Source organism: Dipodomys ordii, unplaced genomic scaffold, assembly GCF_000151885.1.
Source record: "Dipodomys ordii isolate 6190 unplaced genomic scaffold, Dord_2.0 Scaffold18, whole genome shotgun sequence".
In the NCBI taxonomy this organism is placed as follows: Eukaryota; Metazoa; Chordata; class Mammalia; order Rodentia; family Heteromyidae; genus Dipodomys; species Dipodomys ordii.
Genome location: NW_012267234.1, coordinates 221,922 through 240,441, shown reverse-complemented (window position 1 = coordinate 240,441; position 18,520 = coordinate 221,922). Strand labels below are relative to the sequence as shown.

General features: G+C 50.1%; 2 protein-coding genes across 3 annotated transcripts; one reads left to right on the top strand and one right to left on the bottom strand.

The window, feature by feature from the left end:
* Window positions 1–9,608, bottom strand: Usb1 (U6 snRNA biogenesis 1). Of its 2 annotated transcripts, none has more exons than XM_013012950.1 (7): window positions 9,113–9,608; window positions 8,186–8,352; window positions 5,308–5,491; window positions 4,042–4,095; window positions 3,082–3,187; window positions 1,603–1,686; window positions 1–1,121 (listed from the first exon to the last, which is right to left on the bottom strand). In XM_013012950.1, exons 1-7 carry the CDS (start codon window positions 9,232–9,234, stop codon window positions 1,017–1,019), a joined length of 822 nt encoding a protein of 273 aa, XP_012868404.1. In that variant the 5' UTR covers window positions 9,235–9,608; the 3' UTR covers window positions 1–1,016. The 2 variants fall into 2 exon arrangements, with proteins under 2 accessions (XP_012868404.1, XP_012868405.1); XM_013012951.1 differs by having other exon boundaries at window positions 1,028–1,168.
* A 1,126-nt stretch (window positions 9,609–10,734) lies between these two features.
* Znf319 (zinc finger protein 319) lies at window positions 10,735–15,452 on the top strand. Its single transcript, XM_013012634.1, has 2 exons — window positions 10,735–10,834; window positions 11,760–15,452. The coding sequence occupies exon 2, from the start codon at window positions 12,014–12,016 to the stop codon at window positions 13,769–13,771; it is 1,758 nt and encodes a 585-aa protein (XP_012868088.1). The 5' UTR covers window positions 10,735–10,834; window positions 11,760–12,013; the 3' UTR covers window positions 13,772–15,452.
* Window positions 15,453–18,520: the final 3,068 nt, after the last annotated feature.

Sequence of the window (18,520 nt, the reverse complement as noted above, 5' to 3'; positions counted from 1 at the left end):
AAAAGAGAAAAATGCATTTTTTTATTTTTAACATAATTTAAAACTGTAACAAAAATAACTTCATCCATCATCAGAAACCCAAATGATAACTGGTAAGGACTGGGCCTCATCCTCTTGAGGCGTTGATAACAGTAATTCTCTGGGCACCTCTTAGAAGGCTCTTCCACAACAGCAGGTGGAGGACTTTGCAGGGAGGTACCTCTCTGCCTCTTTGGGAAAGTTGATGGGGGAAGCCAGAGGTCAGAGTGTTGGAGGCCTGGCTTCCAGCCATGGCCAAGCCAAAATGAAACATCTGTTCAAGACTCCCTAGGCATCTGGGGAGTGGGAGGAAGGAATGGAGAAAGCTGCTGCCTACCACAAGTTAGCACCCTGTGCCTAGTCCTGAAATGGCCTCTACTGGTGCAGAATGGGGAGACAAAAGTAGATAAATAGTGGTGGCACACTTCCAGGTCTGTGTCTGGGCTACACCGGAGCAGGTGAGTTCTCCTAACCCAGGCAAGGTACACTTAACTTGCTCTTCTATAAAACTTACTATTCCCATGCTTCCCTTCCCTCCTGTCACCGAGGTGTGACAGTCCCACTGAAGCCCCTAAGTCCTAGCTTCATAAGGTATGATGACTTGAAAAAAAAAAATTGGCTGAGTCCTATGGAACCACAATGCAAGCTGAGGCAGAGCCTGCGTTAGTGGGCCTAGAGGACTTCAGCTGGGGTTCTGGCTAGATGTGGATGGAATCCCCTAGTGACCCTCATTTTTTTCTTTGTAACACTACTACAGAGCAAGAATAACAAAGTCCAGGCTTCCCTCTACTGGTGATTTCTGGGAATGACTGCCACACAGTAGCATCCAACCTGTAAATCCCAGAGACCAGGTTCTCTCTAGCCAGCTCCCAGGAAGAGTCAGGAATGGAGCTGGGGCCTCCTAGAGGAAGGCTGGAGCATCTCCATGGGTATTGATAGGCTCCCCTAGCTGCAGCCTGGCCTGCAGAGTGGCCTGAGTCCAGGAAAGCATCTGGGGCTCACTTCAAAGGCACGGAGAAGAACTTGTTCCCAGACTTGCAGCGGATCTGTTCAGCTAGCACTCGCAGCAGCAGTTCAGAGTCTTCAAACTCATCCACGATCTCCTTCAGCCAGCAGCCAGCAGGGAGGGGACAGTCACGTTAGGGGGAATCTGAGGCCCAGAGGCACAGCAAACATAACCAGTATCACAAAGTCTTTCAGAGGCTAGGCAACGTTGAGGGGTCCTGGGCCATGAAGGCTTCAGGCTTCTCTGATCTTGACTAATCACCCCTCAATCTTGTGAGGTCAGGCGTATGACCCCGCTTACAGGTGAGATTCCCCAGCTCTCATTTATGGTAACCAGTGAAACTAGGATTGGGACCTGGGTCAGGAGAGTTGGGAGGAGCAAAGCATCTGAATTGCTAACACACTCCAGGTCTTCCTGACCCAGGGAGCACAATTCTGGCAAGGTCAGGTGTGGGGGCTCTCCTGCCACGTCCTTGGTTTCCCAAGTACTTGGGATTAGATGCCTAGTTTATCCTCCCCCAGTTTCTACTCCATCACATCTGGAGTTTAGGTCCTCTATGTTCCCTCCTGGGAATTCACCTGTAGTTCCTGGAGGCACTGCCCTTCTAGCTGCAGATGTGCGTCACCCACGCACCAGGCCAGACTGACGTGGAATGAAGGGTCCTGTAGAAGAAGGCAAGGAGGTGGTTGTCACCCAGATGCTAGGCCCAAGGCACCACTGTCAGGGTCTCTTTGTAGTATCCTGGCCTGTTTTTACACAAGACTGGATCCTCGGGGCTGATCCTAAGAACCTGGCACACACAGACACAGCCTGCTTGGTCCTTGCTATGAGCAGAACTACACCCCAGCCCCTACAGCCCCCAGTGTGATGGCATTTGGAGGAGCCACTGGAAGGTGATAGGGATGGATAAAGCCTTGAGGGTTTGGTTCTTAGACTTATAACATGAGAACTCTTTGAGAGCTTGTTTGCGCCTTCCTTTCTTTCTACCAGGGATGACACCTCAGGAGGACAGGGGTCAGAATTCAGCCTTGATGTTGGATTTCCAGACTCCAGAATATGAGAAGATAAATTTCTGTTCTTTAAGCCCCTACTCTGTGCTATTTTATTGTGGCAGCCTGAGTCAACTTAGACTGTCTCAGGGTCTTTCTTTTACATTCTCAGGGTATCATTAGATGTAGGGCATGGAAGTTTCTCATCTGAAACATCCTAGCACAGGCCACACTTGTCAGATGAAATGAACAAAACCTAGAATGTCTTACTATTTTGAAGCAACAATAGCGATCTCCATTTTGTCATTCTTTAGAGCTAGCATGTTTTTTTAAAGATTTTTTTTTAAAGTAAAACCAATGGTTCTTTAAAGCCTTGGTACTCAGCCAGCTGCCGGTGGCTTATACCTGTAATCCTAGCTTCTTAGGAAGCTGAGATCTGAGGATTGCAGTTCCAAGCCAGGCTGGGCAGGAAAGTCGGTGAGACTCCTATCTCCACTAAACTACCAAAATAGCTGAAAGTGGAGCTGTGGCTCAAGTAGTAGAACAATAGCCTTGGGCACAAGAGCTCAGGGACAGAGCCCAGGCCCTGAGTTTAAGCATCAGGACCAACTAGCACCAAAAGAAAAAAAAAAAAACAAAGCAACAAAAACCTTGATATTCAAGCTGGACTCCAAGTATGACTGAAGGACACAGGGCAGGAGCATTAAGTCATGACAAGCAACAGAACTCCCTGAAGGGATGATTTTTACTAGTGCTGGGGACAATGACTTCTTAAGAAACAAGAAGCAAGCATGGATACATTATGGAGTGGAAGGCACAAATCTTGAGTATACTTACATTACAGGAAATTTTAAATGCTGGATTTTGGATGGGCTACACCTGGCAAAGCCTCAGACACCAGGGTTGTGTGCTCTTTGTGGACAAGTAGAAGACAGCCCTTTAGTTTGCCTCTGATAAGGGCTTCTTAAAGGATGGTATTGTTCTAGTTATTAGTGAGTGGAGAAGAATCAGCTTTGTTGGAGAAACAATAGCTGTGTGCATGCATTATCTGTACTGTTTGTGCATTACCTGGTAGAAAGTGGCAAGGCCGAACTCTTCCATGACTCTGTCCACCTCTGAAACTAGCTCCAGGAACTGGGCATGCCCTGAGGTAACCTCAAACCCAATAAAGGTCCTGGGGAGAGGCAGCAGTAGAGACAACATGGGAATGATACATGTCTCTGAGATCATAAACCATCTGAGCAGGAGCCTAGGGCCCAGTGGGAGGTCTAATGGCCTGGGCCATGGCAGACCTCCCATCCTTAGTGCTCCACGTGCTGGCTTTCTCTCTCCCTCCTCCCATTTTCAAGCTTCCTCTGCCAGTTGTGACCTCGTGTTTTCTCCTCCCTGGTGTCTAAGAACCTTCTTGGAGGACTCCACCCACCATGTGTACCTCCTTGCCTCTATGCCTCACCTTCCATCTCCAACTTCCTTTCACCAGCTTCTACGACACCAAAGCCCCACCCCCTCCTCTCCTCATACAGCAGAATCTTTCACAGCTCACTCTGCCCTCCTTGAAACGCTGTAGCCTAATGAGTTTGTGCAGCAGGGAATGAAAGAAGGCATGGGCCTTTTCTGTCACATAAGTGCACTGGATAATTCGCTTGCCTTGAAGTCTTGGTAACAATAATGTCCTCTTTATGGTTACTTAACTCTTTAGTACTTTCCACCTTTCAAAACCCACTGGGCTTATTTGAGCTTTGAAATTGCCCAACAGGGGATGAATCAAGGAAACAGGAGGCCATGGAGACTGTACAAACTTATGACTGGGATCAGAGTTTGGTAGAAACAGGTTTCCGACCTTCACAGGTTTTTCCCTACTTCTATGCTTCTCTCAATGCTCCCCTAGTTCTTTTCTGGAAAAAAAAAATACTCCAATTTTGGAATAGTGGCTCTGTAGTCATAGACTTGGTTAAAAAAAAAAACAACCCTTCAATCTTTGTTTCAAAGAAACTTCTGGTAGTGACTCTGGCTCAGGTGGACACACACCTGGTTTTCTCTTGATTGGTATAAATCTTTACTTGGTTGGCAGTAAAGAAGAATCTGAAATTTAGAAGAAGAAAGACCATATTTCAGGAAGAACAGTAATGGAAAAAACCCAGAATAATTAGCTTATGGTAAAATACACACATACACCACCACCACCACCAACAACAACAACAAAAAACAACCCCCAGTACTTTTAGCTGGGTGTGGTAGCATATGCTGGTACCCCAGCTACCCCAGCTATCAGGAAGCTGTAGATCTTGAGTTCAAGGACAGCTCATGCTCCTTTCTCCTTTTGCTCTTCATTTCTACTAGTGGCCATGTTGAATTGGCCCCTTTCCAGGAATCAAATCCCCTGGATGGAGGAGGACATTTACTTCAAAATCACAACATTACAGTTTTCATAACTTTTTTTTTTTGGTCGTGGGGCTTGAACTCTGGGCCTGGGCACTGTCCCTCAGCTCTTCAGCTCAAGGCTAGTGCTCTACCACTTGAGCCACAGCGCCACGTCCAGTTTTCTTGTGGTTTAGTGGAGATAAGAGTCTCACAGACTTTCCTGCCTGGACTGGCTTTGAACTACAATCCTCAGATCTCTGTCTCCTGAGTAGCTAGGATTACAGGCGTGAGCCACTGGCACCTGACCAGTTTTTATAACTTTCAAAGGTTATATAATCATGAAAAAAATCAGGCAAACCATAAGGTAACACCATTTTCTTCCTTCCTTTCCTACCTTTTTCCTTCCTTCCTTTCATTCTTTCTTTTTCTTTCTTTATGTGGTGCCAGTAATGTAGCTTGAACTCTGGGCCTGGGCTCTATTCCTGAGCAATTTTGCTTAAGGATAGCTCTCTACCACTTGAGCCACAATACACTTCCAGCGTTTGGGGTCCTTAATTGGAGACAAGCGACTCAGACTTTCCTATCTTGGTTGACTTCAAACCGTGATCCTCAGATCTCAGCCTTCTGAGTAGCTAAGATTATAGGTGTGAGCCACCAGCGCCCAACTTATTACACCTATTTTTAAAAATACCCTTTGTAAAATTAAGTTTTCTTTTTAAATTAAAAAAGAAAGAGTGCAAGCTTTCATGGAATACCCAAGGTCCCACCAAGATGAATGGCATGGCACACATCCCAGGAGATGGGCCTTATTCTATCCTTTAGAGCCAGACTGTATTTTGGATTAATGCACTCCATGCTCCAAGCCCAAAGCAGCTCAGGAAAGGAGGAGGAGCCTTGAAGGGAGAAAAGCAGGGAAGTGGAGGGAGCACTCACTTTTGAAAGGAGGTCATATGGTCTTTCAGGGCCTGTACAAAGGGGAGGATCCAGTGGTGGCGCAGGACCACGCTCTGAGACAGGCTGAGGTGGAATTCCTCCATCCTTACCAGCCGGGGCTCATAGGTCTGGGCGTGGGGCAGCAACACATCAAGCAGATCCAGGAATTCCTCCCTCGCTTCATCTGGAGGGAAGAGGAGAGGAGAGGCCCTTGCCTTAGCCAAGGGGTCATGGTTGGATGAAGAGCCCAAGGGCAGAGAGAAGCCTTAGGCACTCTGGTTCTGAGAGTAGTCTATGTCTGTTTAGTCTAATAATATTTTAATATTAATTTCTGGCTAGAGAAATGTGTTAAATGCTCATTCTAAAGGACTTGAGTTAAAAAAAGAAATATACAGGGGACTTCTTGTTTCCAGTCAAACAAGTATGAAGCTTGGAAGTTGTCATACTACCCTGATGAGGCGTAAAATGCTCAATAAACTGAGAAAGCAACCAGCTCTTCTCACGAGAGCCACCCAGAGGTGAACAGAGTTCACAAATGACAAATGAGGGGAAACTTCTCCGGGAACAAGGATCAGGGTAAGGAAACCTAACTGGTCATGAACAAATTGCTGGATCCACACCTTGTACCAATCCCCAGGAGAACTCATGGGGAAGGGTACAAACTTTGGGGAAGTTTATTTCCTGGCACACTGCCAGGTTCTCAGTTTTGTGGAGAATATGTGCTTCTGGCATGGGATAAACAAGAAACAGTTTAGAAACATGTGGAACTTTGTTTTGTTTTTTTTTTCTCAAAATAGTCTGCCCTTAGAAGAAGTGATTAATCAGATCCTAACCAGCTGAGGCATAAAATCTACCAGATTGCAGAAGGGAAATCCTATGCCAGCCAAAGTAAGAAGAAAAGATAAAATTTGGAAGCCAGGATCAGGTGGCTAATGCCGGTAATGTTAATTACTTCAGAAGCTGAGACTTGGAGGATCTTAGTCCAAAGCCGGCTCAGGCAGAGAAGTCTAAGAGACTTTATCTTTAAAATAACGAGCAAAAAGCTGGGTGGAGGGGTAGCTCAAGCAGGAGAATATCACCCATGAGCAAGGAAGTTGAGGGAGAGTGCAAGGCCCTGGGTTCAAACCCAGAATCAGAAGAGAAAAAAAAAATAGAGCAGATATAAATAAAATTGAAGCTGGGTGTAGTGAGTTAGTCCTATGATCCCAGTCCTGGGGAGGTTGAGGCAGGATTGTGAGTTTGAAGCTAGGCTAGGCTATATATTGAGATCCCATCTCAATAATCAGAGAGAGAATGAGAGATCAAGAAAACCAATGTCTATATTCAGATTGTTATATCCCTTATTAGTTATTAGGACTAGTAAGATATATTTCATTAAACTTCATTAAATAGAATTTTTGCCCTATGATAAAAATACAGAAAATACTGGGTGTTGATGGTGCACACCTATAATCCTAGTTACTTGAGGAGGCTGAGATCTGAGAACTGAGGTTTGAAGCTATCCCTGGCAGACAAATCGCAAGACTCTTATCTTCAATTAACCAGACTGGAAGTAGAGGTGTGGCTCAATGGTAGAGTACCAGTCTTGAATAAAAAAAGCTGAACAAGAGCATGAAGCCCTAGTATAAGTCCCTATTCCCCCAAAAAGAAAAAGAAAAAAAAAACTATACAACTCTTGAAATCAAACCATTTGATTAGAAACAGGCCAAAAACCTTTACTATACATCCTAGGAAAGACATACAGATAGCAGAAAGCAAATGAAAGGACTCAACATCAGATGTCATTAGGGAAACAAAACAATGGGGCATCATTGTATATCTACATAAGGACCAAGTCCAGAACACTGGCAGCACCAAACACTTGCTGAGGATGTAGATCAACAGGAACTCTTGTTGCTGGTAGGGATGTAAAATGGGACAGCACTGTAGAAGACAGCTGGTTGTTTCTCATAAAACCAAACATATTGTTAGTATATAACCCAGCCATCATTCTCCCTAGTATTTACCCAAAGGAGGTGAAAACGTATCCATACAAAAGCCTGCACACAGACATCTGAAGCAACTTTGCCAAGATTGAAAGCACTACATGTGGGAGATAGAGATGAAGAGATACCCCACAATTAGGACACTAAAACCATTCTATATGATGATATATGGTATATACATTTTTTTTCTTTTCTTTTTGTCAATCCTGGGGCTTGAACTCTGGGCCTGGGCTCTCTCCCTGAGCTCTTCAGCTCAAGGTGAGTGTTCTACCACTTGAGCCACACTACTTCCAGTTTTCTGGTGGTTAAGTGGAGATAAGAGTCTCATGGGCATTTCTGCCTGGGCTAGCTTTGAGCCATGATTCTCAGATCTCAGCCTCCTGAGTAGCTAGGATTATAGGCATGAACCACTGGTGCCTGGCATATTTTTTCTTTTTCAGGTTTGTCTAAGCCTATAGAATGTCCATCATGAAGAGGAAGCCCTAATACAAATTATGGTCTCTGAGTTATTATCATGTGCCAATGTAGGCTTATCAATTGTGACAAATATACTAGTTGAGGGATGTTGGTAACAGGAGAGGCTACAGAAAATAAAAATAAGAGCCCATCACTCTGTATGCCATGTACTTATCCTGTGTACTTAACATAGATGATTTAACTTTCCTAGATGACAGGTACTACTATTAGTCCCACTTTAGAGGGGAGAAAACAGAGACTCCAACAAGTCCTAAAGGATATCAGAGCAGTAGGTAGTAGAGTGCTATCTTTAACTCAGAAGCCTGGACTTTTTGCTTATCATCTGTTCACCAACACTGGGCGAAGAGGGAGAACTAGTACATGGGACCCCTCATTTCTTCCTCCTAGTTGCCATTTGCCTTCCATATGTAACTCACATGGTATGTAGATGTGGGTGGCCCAGTTGCCCCGCTCATGGGGAAATGTGCGAATCCGTCCCCCATGTTTTGTACAATCATCCTCAGGCCCTTCTGCTGTGCTGGGAAACATGTTCAGCACACTCTCAGGTACTGGAAGCTTCTCACAGGGCAGGGGGCTCTGGCTTCTGCAAGAGAAAAAACAAACAAACAAGCACAATTATTCTTGGCACTCTACCTCTGTACATCCAACAAAAGTTGTGATCACTTATACATAGTGGCTGGGTGTGGATTTCCAGGCAACTTCTGGACAGCCACAAAGCTCTCTTCCCACTACTTGTCTCCCAACAACGTGGGGAAACAGACAGGCTGCTTGGTCTTCATGGGAAACACTGGGGTGCGCAGCAGTGAGTGGTTGGTAGGTCAATTAATTACCTAACTGGTTTGTCGTGGGCTGGATGGCATATTCTAGCTGTGTAATAATCTTGGGCAAACGTTCTCTTTTGGGAGTACAACAGTTTCCTCACGTGTAAAGCATATTGCTACCTGATGGATCAACTGAGATAATGCTAGCAACAAGAAGCGAAGAGACTCTGATGGCTTTTATTCATTGGAGTTCTCAGTCTCGACTGGCTCAGAACGGGTTCGATGAACATTCATTGCGCCTTGCCTGCTATTATCTCCGCAATTATGTTCCAATGAGCCAACACACCTAGAATAGTGCAATGCTGTGCAGATGCGAGTGTGGACCTCATCTCGTGTTCCTGCCTCCCAGCCTTGTCATAGCAGGTGATGGTACTCTGGGGGCTGTGTCCACAGGTGTCCTCTGTTCCCTCTGCACTCCACTTTTCCATCCCCAGGAGCTACGCGGCCCTCCCCGCCGCCCCAGACCCTCAAGTCCCAGTGGGGGAATGGCGCCCTCGCGCGCGACACTTCTTAGGTCCTCACCGACGGCGCCGTCCATTCCCGGGCCTGATCCACCCCGTGGTCGCAGACGCGGCCTCCGCCTCGGCCTCACCCTCATCCTCCGAGCCGCTGCTGCTGTAGCCCACCAGGGGCGCCACGCTCATGGGGCCGCGTCCGAGACTACCGGGCGGCTCCCGCGGGCAACCTCACGGCGCAACCGGAGTTCCGTGGAGCCGGAAGTGCTCCCGGGGGCGGGACCTGGTGTAGCACCGCCTCCGGGCCGGGCGGGGCTGGAGCGGGTTGGGCCGTGCGCGCTGACCGCCCGGGAGCGCACGCTGCCGGCTCGCTGTCTGCGCGCGGAGGCCTGCCTGTTGGAGCTCCTCAGCTTCGGCGTTCCCGTCGCACAGGTTCCACAGTCCCCTCTTTAAACGGGCCCGTAATCTTGAGTCCCGGGGTCCCGCTCTTCACAGCCAAACCAGACGGTCCGCGAGGCCCCTCGCGGTCAGGTGCAGGCATCGCGCCGGACCCGGGCGCCTCCTCTCCGGAAGCGGAGTGGGTGGGAACTGAGCGCCCGCCCCCTGTCAGCCGTAGCGCGGCGGCCTGTCGGCCGGAGCACCGCCCTCGGTGCGGGCCAGGCCGCAGGGCTCCCGGTAGGGGGCGCCTTCGCCTCGCCGCCACCGCCGCCCAGCCGCTCCTCCCCGGCCCCGCCTCCCTGGCCCCGCGCCGCCCGCCCGTGCGTCCGCCGGTCTCTGCAAGGCCATCCGTCGGTCCACTCGCCCTCCCGGCGCTCCTCCGCCCCAGCCCCGCTACCCCCGTTGCGCGCTTCGCTTCCTCTGTTCCGGCCGCTGCAAGTCCGTCCGCGGGCCGCCGCTACGCGAGGCCGTGGATTGGCAGCGTGCATAGGCCGCGCCGCTGCCGCTGGAGCCGGAATAAAGGGACGGCCGAGACAGCAGCTGGTCGCCGCTAGCCCCGCGCCTTGCCCCGCGGGCGGTCTGGAGCAGGTGAGCGGCGGAGCACCCTGGGCTGCGTCTTCGGGGATACTTCCGCTCCCGCCGCACCCCTTCCCCAAGCCGGCCCAGCCGTTCCCCCGCCCCTCAGGCCCGACCCACCGGCCGCTTTCCGGGTCGGGCCTGAGGCTCTGGGCCCTTCTCGGGCCCGGCCACCCCACTCTCGGGCCGCGGCGGCCCGGCCATCCTGCGCCAAGGCTGACAGGCGGCAGCTCAGTTGCACGGCCCGGGAGGGCCAGGTAGAGTGTGATCGGTTTTCATTCGGTTTCCCAGCGAGGTAGGGCTGGGGTGGGGCGCAGGTGGGTCTGGCCTCCCCTCCCATTTGCCGAGTGACCAGAAAGAATTCTTGGCTGCACCTTTTCCTGGTTGAAGACTGGAGTGGGCAGTGGGATTGCTGCAGGGAGGGGGTGGGGCTGGCAGCCATTGCCAGGAAGAAAACATACACTTGGATTGGCTCAGCTAGACCTAGACGGCGCTCTGAGCAGCCCACCTTTCCGCCTCTCTGTCCCATTAAAGGCTTAATATACCTGCCCCTCTCCCTGAAAGATGCTGAGGATGACAGCTCTTAGCTTGACATTTGTTTCTTTGCAGAACTGTTGGAAGCCAGTCTGGCCCACTCTACCTTTCTTCCTTTCAAGAGCAAACATATACAAACTTTTAAATGCAAGAGGCAACAGAGCTGGGAGCCTGGAAGTAGGCTGTCTCTGACATTAAGTACCTCCCTCTTTCTGGCATTACCTGCTGCTGCCACAAAGTGGTGAGTTAGAGGGTTGCCTGGGTTGGGTGGGCTTTGCCTTGCATTGATGCCTGGAATGTTATGGACTCAGAGCAGAAAGCCTCTGTGGTTAGATTGCTACACCCTAGTTTCTGAGGGATAGCAGTGCAGTTTCCTCTGTTCTCCTGATGGCCTATGGAGACACTTGGAGAATTTAGAACTTTTTTTTCTTGGTGGTGTGCTAGGAAACAACTAGAGTAAGGAAGTTCTGCTTTGTGGCCATCCAGGCTGGGTGGGACTGTGAATTTGTCATCTAATGCCTATTGTCTATGGCTGCATATCCCAGCAACACCAACAGTCCTATTATATGGAGAGAGAATAGGCATGTGGCTAGGGTGGAGGGCAGTGTAGGCAGGAGTGTCACACAGGAGAGGGGTTTTGAAACGGTGCATGGCTCATGTAGGTGGCCTAACCTCCTTGGGTTAACAAGCAGTTTCTCTGAATAGTGATGTCTTTTTTTTTTTTTTTTAATTGTGAGAATACCTTACAGAGGAGTTACAATTACATGGGCAAGAATAGTGATGTCTTGCATTTGGACTTAGAGTGAAATGGGAACAAGGCTGGCAGGCCTCAGGGACAGAGCACTCCAGATTCTAACATGTGAGATATCTTACTGAGCAGCGTTTTCAGGAAGCTAGAAGGGGACTCATGGGGGTTGGGGTTAGTTCAGGGATGAGGAACTAAGGTGGGTGGGAGTGGAGACAGCTCCCCTCCCCTTTGCCTGGATGAGCTGATGTGCCCTCAGTCTTCTTTGGTAGCATGTGAAGAAAGGCAGATTCTGCCCCTGACATCTGCCTTCCCTGATGGGGCTGATGTTTGAGTGGCACGTGTGGGCAGCACAGGGAGAGGAGCCAGGGAAAGGTTGTTTGTTCTTATCTCAAGTTCACAATGTCTTTCTTCCCTACAGAACTGATCACTGGGAAAGGCAGAGCCTCCCTGCCATTGCTGGGACCCTGCCTTGAAGAGCCCCCTGCCCTGTAAACACAGCCTTTAGTCTGTCTTCTTACTTAGTGACGGAGGCTGTTTGATCAGTCCTCTGCTGTGCCTTGTCTGAGGTCCTTGTCCATCCTTGAGATTGGACACCTTCTCTCTCTAGGTTGTGTCACCTTAAGCAGGAAACTGAAGCCGTTACTCTCCAAACCCTGTTTCATCTTCCCAAGCATGTCAGAAAGCTGGCAGCAGCCCCCACAGACGCAACCTCAGCAGCCCCAGCCACCGCAGCCTCAGCACCATGCGGAGCCACCACCAGCGCTGGCTGACCACACGCTGTCCCCTGGTACAGCTGAGAACCCCCTGGGCTGTGCTGTCTATGGCATCCTCCTGCAGCCAGATCCCGGCCTACAGCCTCCTCAACATGCACCCTCGCTTCAGGCAGCAGGGGAGCCAGGCCCTAAATGTGGGGTGTGTGGTCATGACCTGGCACACCTGTCCAGCCCCCACGAGCACCAGTGTCTAGTGGGCCACGACAGGTCATTCCAGTGCACACAGTGTCTCAAGATCTTCCACCAAGCCACTGACCTGCTGGAGCACCAATGTGTGCAGGCTGAGCAGAAGCCTTTCGTTTGTGGAGTCTGCAAGATGGGTTTCTCATTGCTCACCTCGCTGGCTCAGCACCACAGTGCCCACACTGGCCTGGTGAAGTGCTCCATCTGTGAGAAGACCTACAAGCCGGCCGAGTCAGCTGAGCCAGCTGCTAGTACGGGGACCCCATCGCTCCAGGTGGCACCCCCTCCTCCTCCAGCTGGGACTGCTGCAGAACAGCCTGAAAAGCCCTACAGCTGCCCCATCTGCCAGAAGCCCTTCAAGCACCTGTCAGAGCTCTCTCGGCATGAGCGGATCCACACTGGGGAGAAGCCGTACAAGTGCACGCTGTGTGACAAGAGCTTCAGCCAGTCATCCCACCTGGTGCACCACAAGCGCACACACAGCTCAGAGCGGCCCTACAAGTGTGCCGTCTGTGAGAAGACCTTCAAGCACCGCTCACACCTGGTGCGCCACATGTATGCGCACTCCGGTGAACACCACCTGTTCCGCTGCAACGTGTGCGAGTTGCACTTCAAGGAATCCTCAGAGCTGCTGCAGCACCCTTGCACCCCGAGTGGCGAACGGCCCTTCCGCTGTGGTGAATGCCAGAAAGCATTCAAGCGGCCTTCTGACCTGCGGCAGCACGAGCGCACACATAGTGCCGAGCGGCCCTTCAAATGCGACCTGTGCCCCATGGGCTTCAAGCAGCAGTATGCACTCATGCGGCACCGGCGCACGCACAAGACTGAGGAGCCCTTCAAATGTGGCCTGTGTGAGAAGGGCTTTGGGCAGCCCAGCCATCTGCTTTACCACCAGCATGTGCACACCCTTGAGACTCTCTTCAAGTGCCCCGTATGCCAGAAGGGCTTTGACCAGTCAGCCGAACTGCTGCGGCACAAGTGTCTGCCAGGCTCCACTGAGCGGCCCTTCAAATGCCCAGTGTGCAACAAGGCCTACAAGCGGGCATCGGCCCTGCAGAAGCACCAGCTAACGCACTGTGCAGCAGCTGAGAAGCCCCTGCGCTGCACCCTGTGTGAGCGCCGCTTCTTCTCTTCCTCTGAGTTTGTGCAGCACCGCTGCGACCCAGCACGCGAAAAGCCGCTCAAGTGCCCAGACTGCGAGAAGCGCTTCAAGTACGCATCAGACCTGCAGCGCCACCGCCGGGTGCACACAGGTGAGAAGCCCTATAAGTGTCCCAACTGCGACAAGGCCTTCAAGCAACGTGAGCATCTCAACAAGCACCAGGGCGTGCATGCCCGAGAGCAGCAGTTCAAGTGTGTGTGGTGTGGTGAGCGCTTCCTGGACATGGCCCTACTACAGGAACACAGTGCTCAGCATAGTGCAGCCGCTGCTGCTGCTGAGGGTGCCTACCAGGTAGCTGCATGCCTCCCCTAAGGCTGGGCACCACCCACCTGGCCCAGCCCAGCCTCACCTCCTTGCGGCTGCATGGCACCATCCCCCACCTAGCTCTATGTCCTGTGGCCCCTGAGAGAGGACAGAAGGGTCCCATGCAGGTGGGCAGTGTACCTGCTCGGTCACCCTGGCACCAGCCTGGCAGCAGAGGACCCAGATTGCTGTGGCCAGTCCTAATTCCATAAACCCTTTTCCCATCATGGGATTTACCCTCTGAGAGTATCTACCTCTCTCATCTCTGGGAGCCTGGAGTCCTAGGGGCAGTCAGGTGGCCCCTGTCTACTCCAGGGGTGGAGGTAACAAGTCAACCTCCCCAAAACTTTCAGCTTCTTAGAAGCCAGATAGTCTGGAAGGAGGAGAGGGGTATGGCAGTGCCTGGGACCCAGAGGTGGGCAGGTAAGGCATCTCCTTCAAGTTGCTGTCTGGGGGAAGGAGGGCAGATTGAAAGCTACAACCCTGTGTCCCAGCCAGGTTTTCTAATAAAGATGTACAGGGTAGGGATCTCTGTTGCCTGGAGAGCAGGGGACTCATAACAGGAGGTGCAAGCAGGTATGACACCCTCAATTAGGGACAGTGCAGTCCATGGGAAAAGGAGAACAAAGTGGTTTGTGCCTGGGGCTAATCAGGTACAGGTGCTTTGGAAGTACCCCCGCCACTTGGGCAGTATGGGTCCAGTCTGTGGTGGGGGACATGTCCCTGGCCATGTAGAGCTGTCCATGTGAAAGGTGAGGTTGGGAAGAGGTAGGGCCAAGCCCATAATCTCCCCAGCAGACATAAATACATGTCCTCTTCCACATTGTATGAACCAAAGTGTTCAGGCTCAGAGGTGCCACAATGCCAAGGCCAGGCCTGAGTACCCATGGTGGGTGGGTACCCTCTCTGACTTCACAGTGCTCTCCTAGCCTGTGGTAACACCATCCCTCTATTAGTCTGGCTGTTGGCTTGACCTGACCTGAGGGATCTCTGTTGCCAAAATGCTCTCCCATTATCTGTTGCTTCAAAGCCAGAACATTCTCCTTTGAGTCTTCCTAGAGTCCCCCAAGGACTCTGGCTGTCTACAAGGAGGGTCCTTAGAGAAGCAAATCCAGGGTGTAGGGAACAGAAGCAAGATGATTTTGGAGTCCCATAGGCAGTGTTCCTGGCAAGTGCATGGTCAGCCAACATTGCTGGACAGCCAGGGCCCTCCCCAGGAGTTCAGCCAACCTGCAGACCATTCTAAACCCAGCTCTACCCCCAGCCCCAATCCTCCCTGGTTGTGAAGAGTACACAGCATGGGTGCAGTGGGATGGGAAGATGTGCCACTTCACCCGTAACTTCAGGAAGTCTGAACAGTCACATCCACCTTTTCTGAGTTCTCTCCTGGGCCTGCGGAGGCGCTAGCTCTTCCTCATTGCAGGTTCTTGTTCACAATGCCTCAAAAGACTGGAATCTAGGCTTGCAACAGTTCCAACAGCTAATTTTTTTTCATTTTGCTTTCTAAAAGCAGTTTGTTATACTATTCATAACATTGTATAGTTTAATTTCATGTCATTTTGGATCTTATACATAAATGTGAATATTGGGATTTTTTAATAAAATGACTCCATTTTAGGTAGCCACTTTTGATGTTAATATATAGAGTCCAATGTATGCTTTAGAAGTAAAGACATTGACCATCATAGGCCAGACCTCTGTTTGTCTGATCATTCTTTATAGGAAGGGCGGGCCTTAGGGGGAGCAAGCTATGTGGACCAGAGTGGCGGGTTGGGACTAGACATGGGATAGGTTTAAATCCTAAGCTTTGACTGCTCTGGCTGCATAGCCTTGGCCAAGATCTTTTGGGGACTTCAAAGGTATATAAAAAAAGCTGGAGAGGAGGGTTAATCCTTGCTTTGACCAGATACTATGAGAGATAAATAGAGTCATTGTTGAAGCTTTGGTGGGAAGTCTGGGAGGATGTCTACGGGACAGCTGGGGCCCCTTAGGGTTTAGGAGTGTATGCTAGTAAGGAAGGTACACAGCACTATACCCAGCTTCTCCCCATTAAGATGGAATCTTATGATCTTTCTGCCTAGACTGGCCTTAAGCCACTATCCTCACATTCATAGCCTCCCAAGTAGCTAGGATTAGAGATGTGGGCCACCAAAGTCTGGCTTCTTCCTAGAGCTCTGCCCGCCATCCCTGCACCCCTCATTTGAGACAGTCTTGTTATGTTGTCCTAGATTGTCCCAAACTCCCAGGCTCAAGCAATCTTTTCCTCAGCCTTCTAAGTAGCTGGGTCTACAAGATGCCCCCGGACTCCTACAATTGCTTGCTACTGGATTTTTAACTTCTGATGAGATATCCTATCCTCCTAAGCCCTAGTTGGATGACCTCAGCCCCAGGAAACTCCACCTTCACCCCTGGTTTCTTCCTTGCTCTGGGCTTGTCTCTGTGAGCAGGGAAGCAAAGCATCAAAATATAGTATAGCAGACTCAGGGACCAGACAGTTTGGCTTCAATTTCCAGCTCTGCCAGTCACCTAATCTCCCCAGGCCTACATCACCACCTGTAAGATGGGTTTAAAATTACCTACCTTCTATACCAGGCCTGCTTTTTCTTTCTACTCTATGCTGTCTTTGTTCTTAGGCACAATTTCCTATGTTAAATTGTTGGTAAGGATTGGTATCCAGGATGCCCTGAGCCAGAATAATATGGTTTTAGGTTTGAGTAAGCTATGCCTGCTTCTCTGTCCCAGTGGACCAGGAGCACCTTCAAAGCAGCATCTGGTTAGCCACCCAGCACTAGCCCAGGCAAAGGCCTCAGATGTTTCATGGGTTGCATTCTGGGATGGACTTTGCCAGTCATACATTCCCTTCTACACATACAAGAAAATATTTTCCTGTACAATGTAGCTGGAGATGAGATACTCCCAAGGGACTTTGTGATCGCCTACTACTTCCTGTTTTCTAGGCCCAGACCTCTGCCCTGTCATCAGCAGAGTCCCATACTTGAGAGTAGAGATGGATACCATTTCCCCTCTTCTCTGTCCTTAAAAGAAATGACAAATCAGTGAGGCAGATCTTACTGTGTTATCAAGCCACAACACAACACCTTAATTAGCTCTTAAACTGAGCAGCAAGAACACTATCTGGGAATTTTTTTCTACATTATGTGCACAATGCCATGTGGTGTCAGGAGACTTGAGACCTAGGTTCTAAGTTTGGCCTGAAGCTAGCCAGGGTTTGATTCAGCCTCTGTTTTCCCAGCTGTGAAAGGGAACACTGGTTCTGCTCACTTCTTGGGAATGCTAGTGAGACCTAGAGGAAACTCTCCAGAAGGTGGTAATGTTTCTAATTGTATAACAAAGCTGGAGGGGAGGAGTTTAAATTCCTTCCTCCAGATACTCTGGCCTTGTGTACTGTCAGTTCTCAGTAGATATTAGTAAATGGGAAAGACATGGCATGAACTAGAATTTCCAACCTCAGTGGACACAGACTCAGGTGGAAACACTGAGCCTTTCCATAGTAAATACACATGCAGGTGGATACACAACTTGGCATGTGATGACTGATTGATCAACATGATTTCAGATTGCCTAGGACCAAAAGATTTTCATGTGGGGTTCTTGAGCTTAGTGGTTCTTTGTTCCAATATAAACTTGTTATGGAAACCTCTTCCCTCAAGGGCCAAGAATAAAGGTCCTACCCCTATGCCAGGCAAAGGATTTCTGCCCTAGGACTACCTGGTCTGACCAGGCTGTCATACCTGCCTTTCACATAAAGGATGCAGGACTGGGAGGTTAGGGACAGATGAAGTTTAGTCCTGCTTCCTCATGGATAGGACAGATGAGATTTGCTTACTGTGTTCATTGGTGATACCTCAGGGAACAGGATGTTTTCATTTCAGGGATCTTATACAAGTTTATGTTCTTTTTTTTTTTGGTCGGCCGTGGGGCTTGAACTCTGAGCCTGGGCGCTGTCCCTCAGCTCTTCAGCTCAAGGCGAGCGCTCTACCACTTTACAGTGCCACTTCCAGTTTTCTGGTGGTTTATTGGAGATAGGAGTCTCACGGTCTCTCCTGCCCGGGCTGGCTTTGAACCGCGATCCTCAGATCTCAGCCTCCTGAGTAGCTAGGATTACAGGCGTGAGCCACCAGCGCCCGGCTCTACAAGTTTATGTTCTATATCATGCTGCTCCATGGGAAGTAGAGGCTACAGGACTAGCCAGATTCTCAGAGCCCACCTTTGTCTCTTCAGGGAAACTTTGGGGGCCAGGAAGCTCCCAGAGTATACTAATGTGAGGGTTTCAGAGATTCCCATAAATCATTTTCTAGCCCCCCCCCCCAACTCCACTTTCCATGGGGCTCAAGTTCAGGCTCTGATGGGTAGAAGTAGGGATGTGGTCGCAAGCATGAGACAAGAACACAAGGAAGTCCTGGCTTCCAGACCTACCCTGGCCAGGTTTGAGGCTTAGACTGTGGCACTCCTCCCAAGGGCACCAAGTATCCTTCACCAGTCCTCAAGGAGTGGGCAGGGGACAGACAAGGGTGAAAAAACATGCTATGGTCTTGACCTTCTAGCCACACACACACACACACACACACATACCCCATTCCCCACACACATACCCCTGAGGACCAATTAGATTTATTTGTAGGCAGACTGAATTGAATTTCTGAGGAGATAGGTGGTGCCACAATACAACCCCTGTTCCACTGGGGGACCTGAGGTGGCTTGGTCCAGCAGTTTGGGAGTCATTCTCCTTTCCACAGA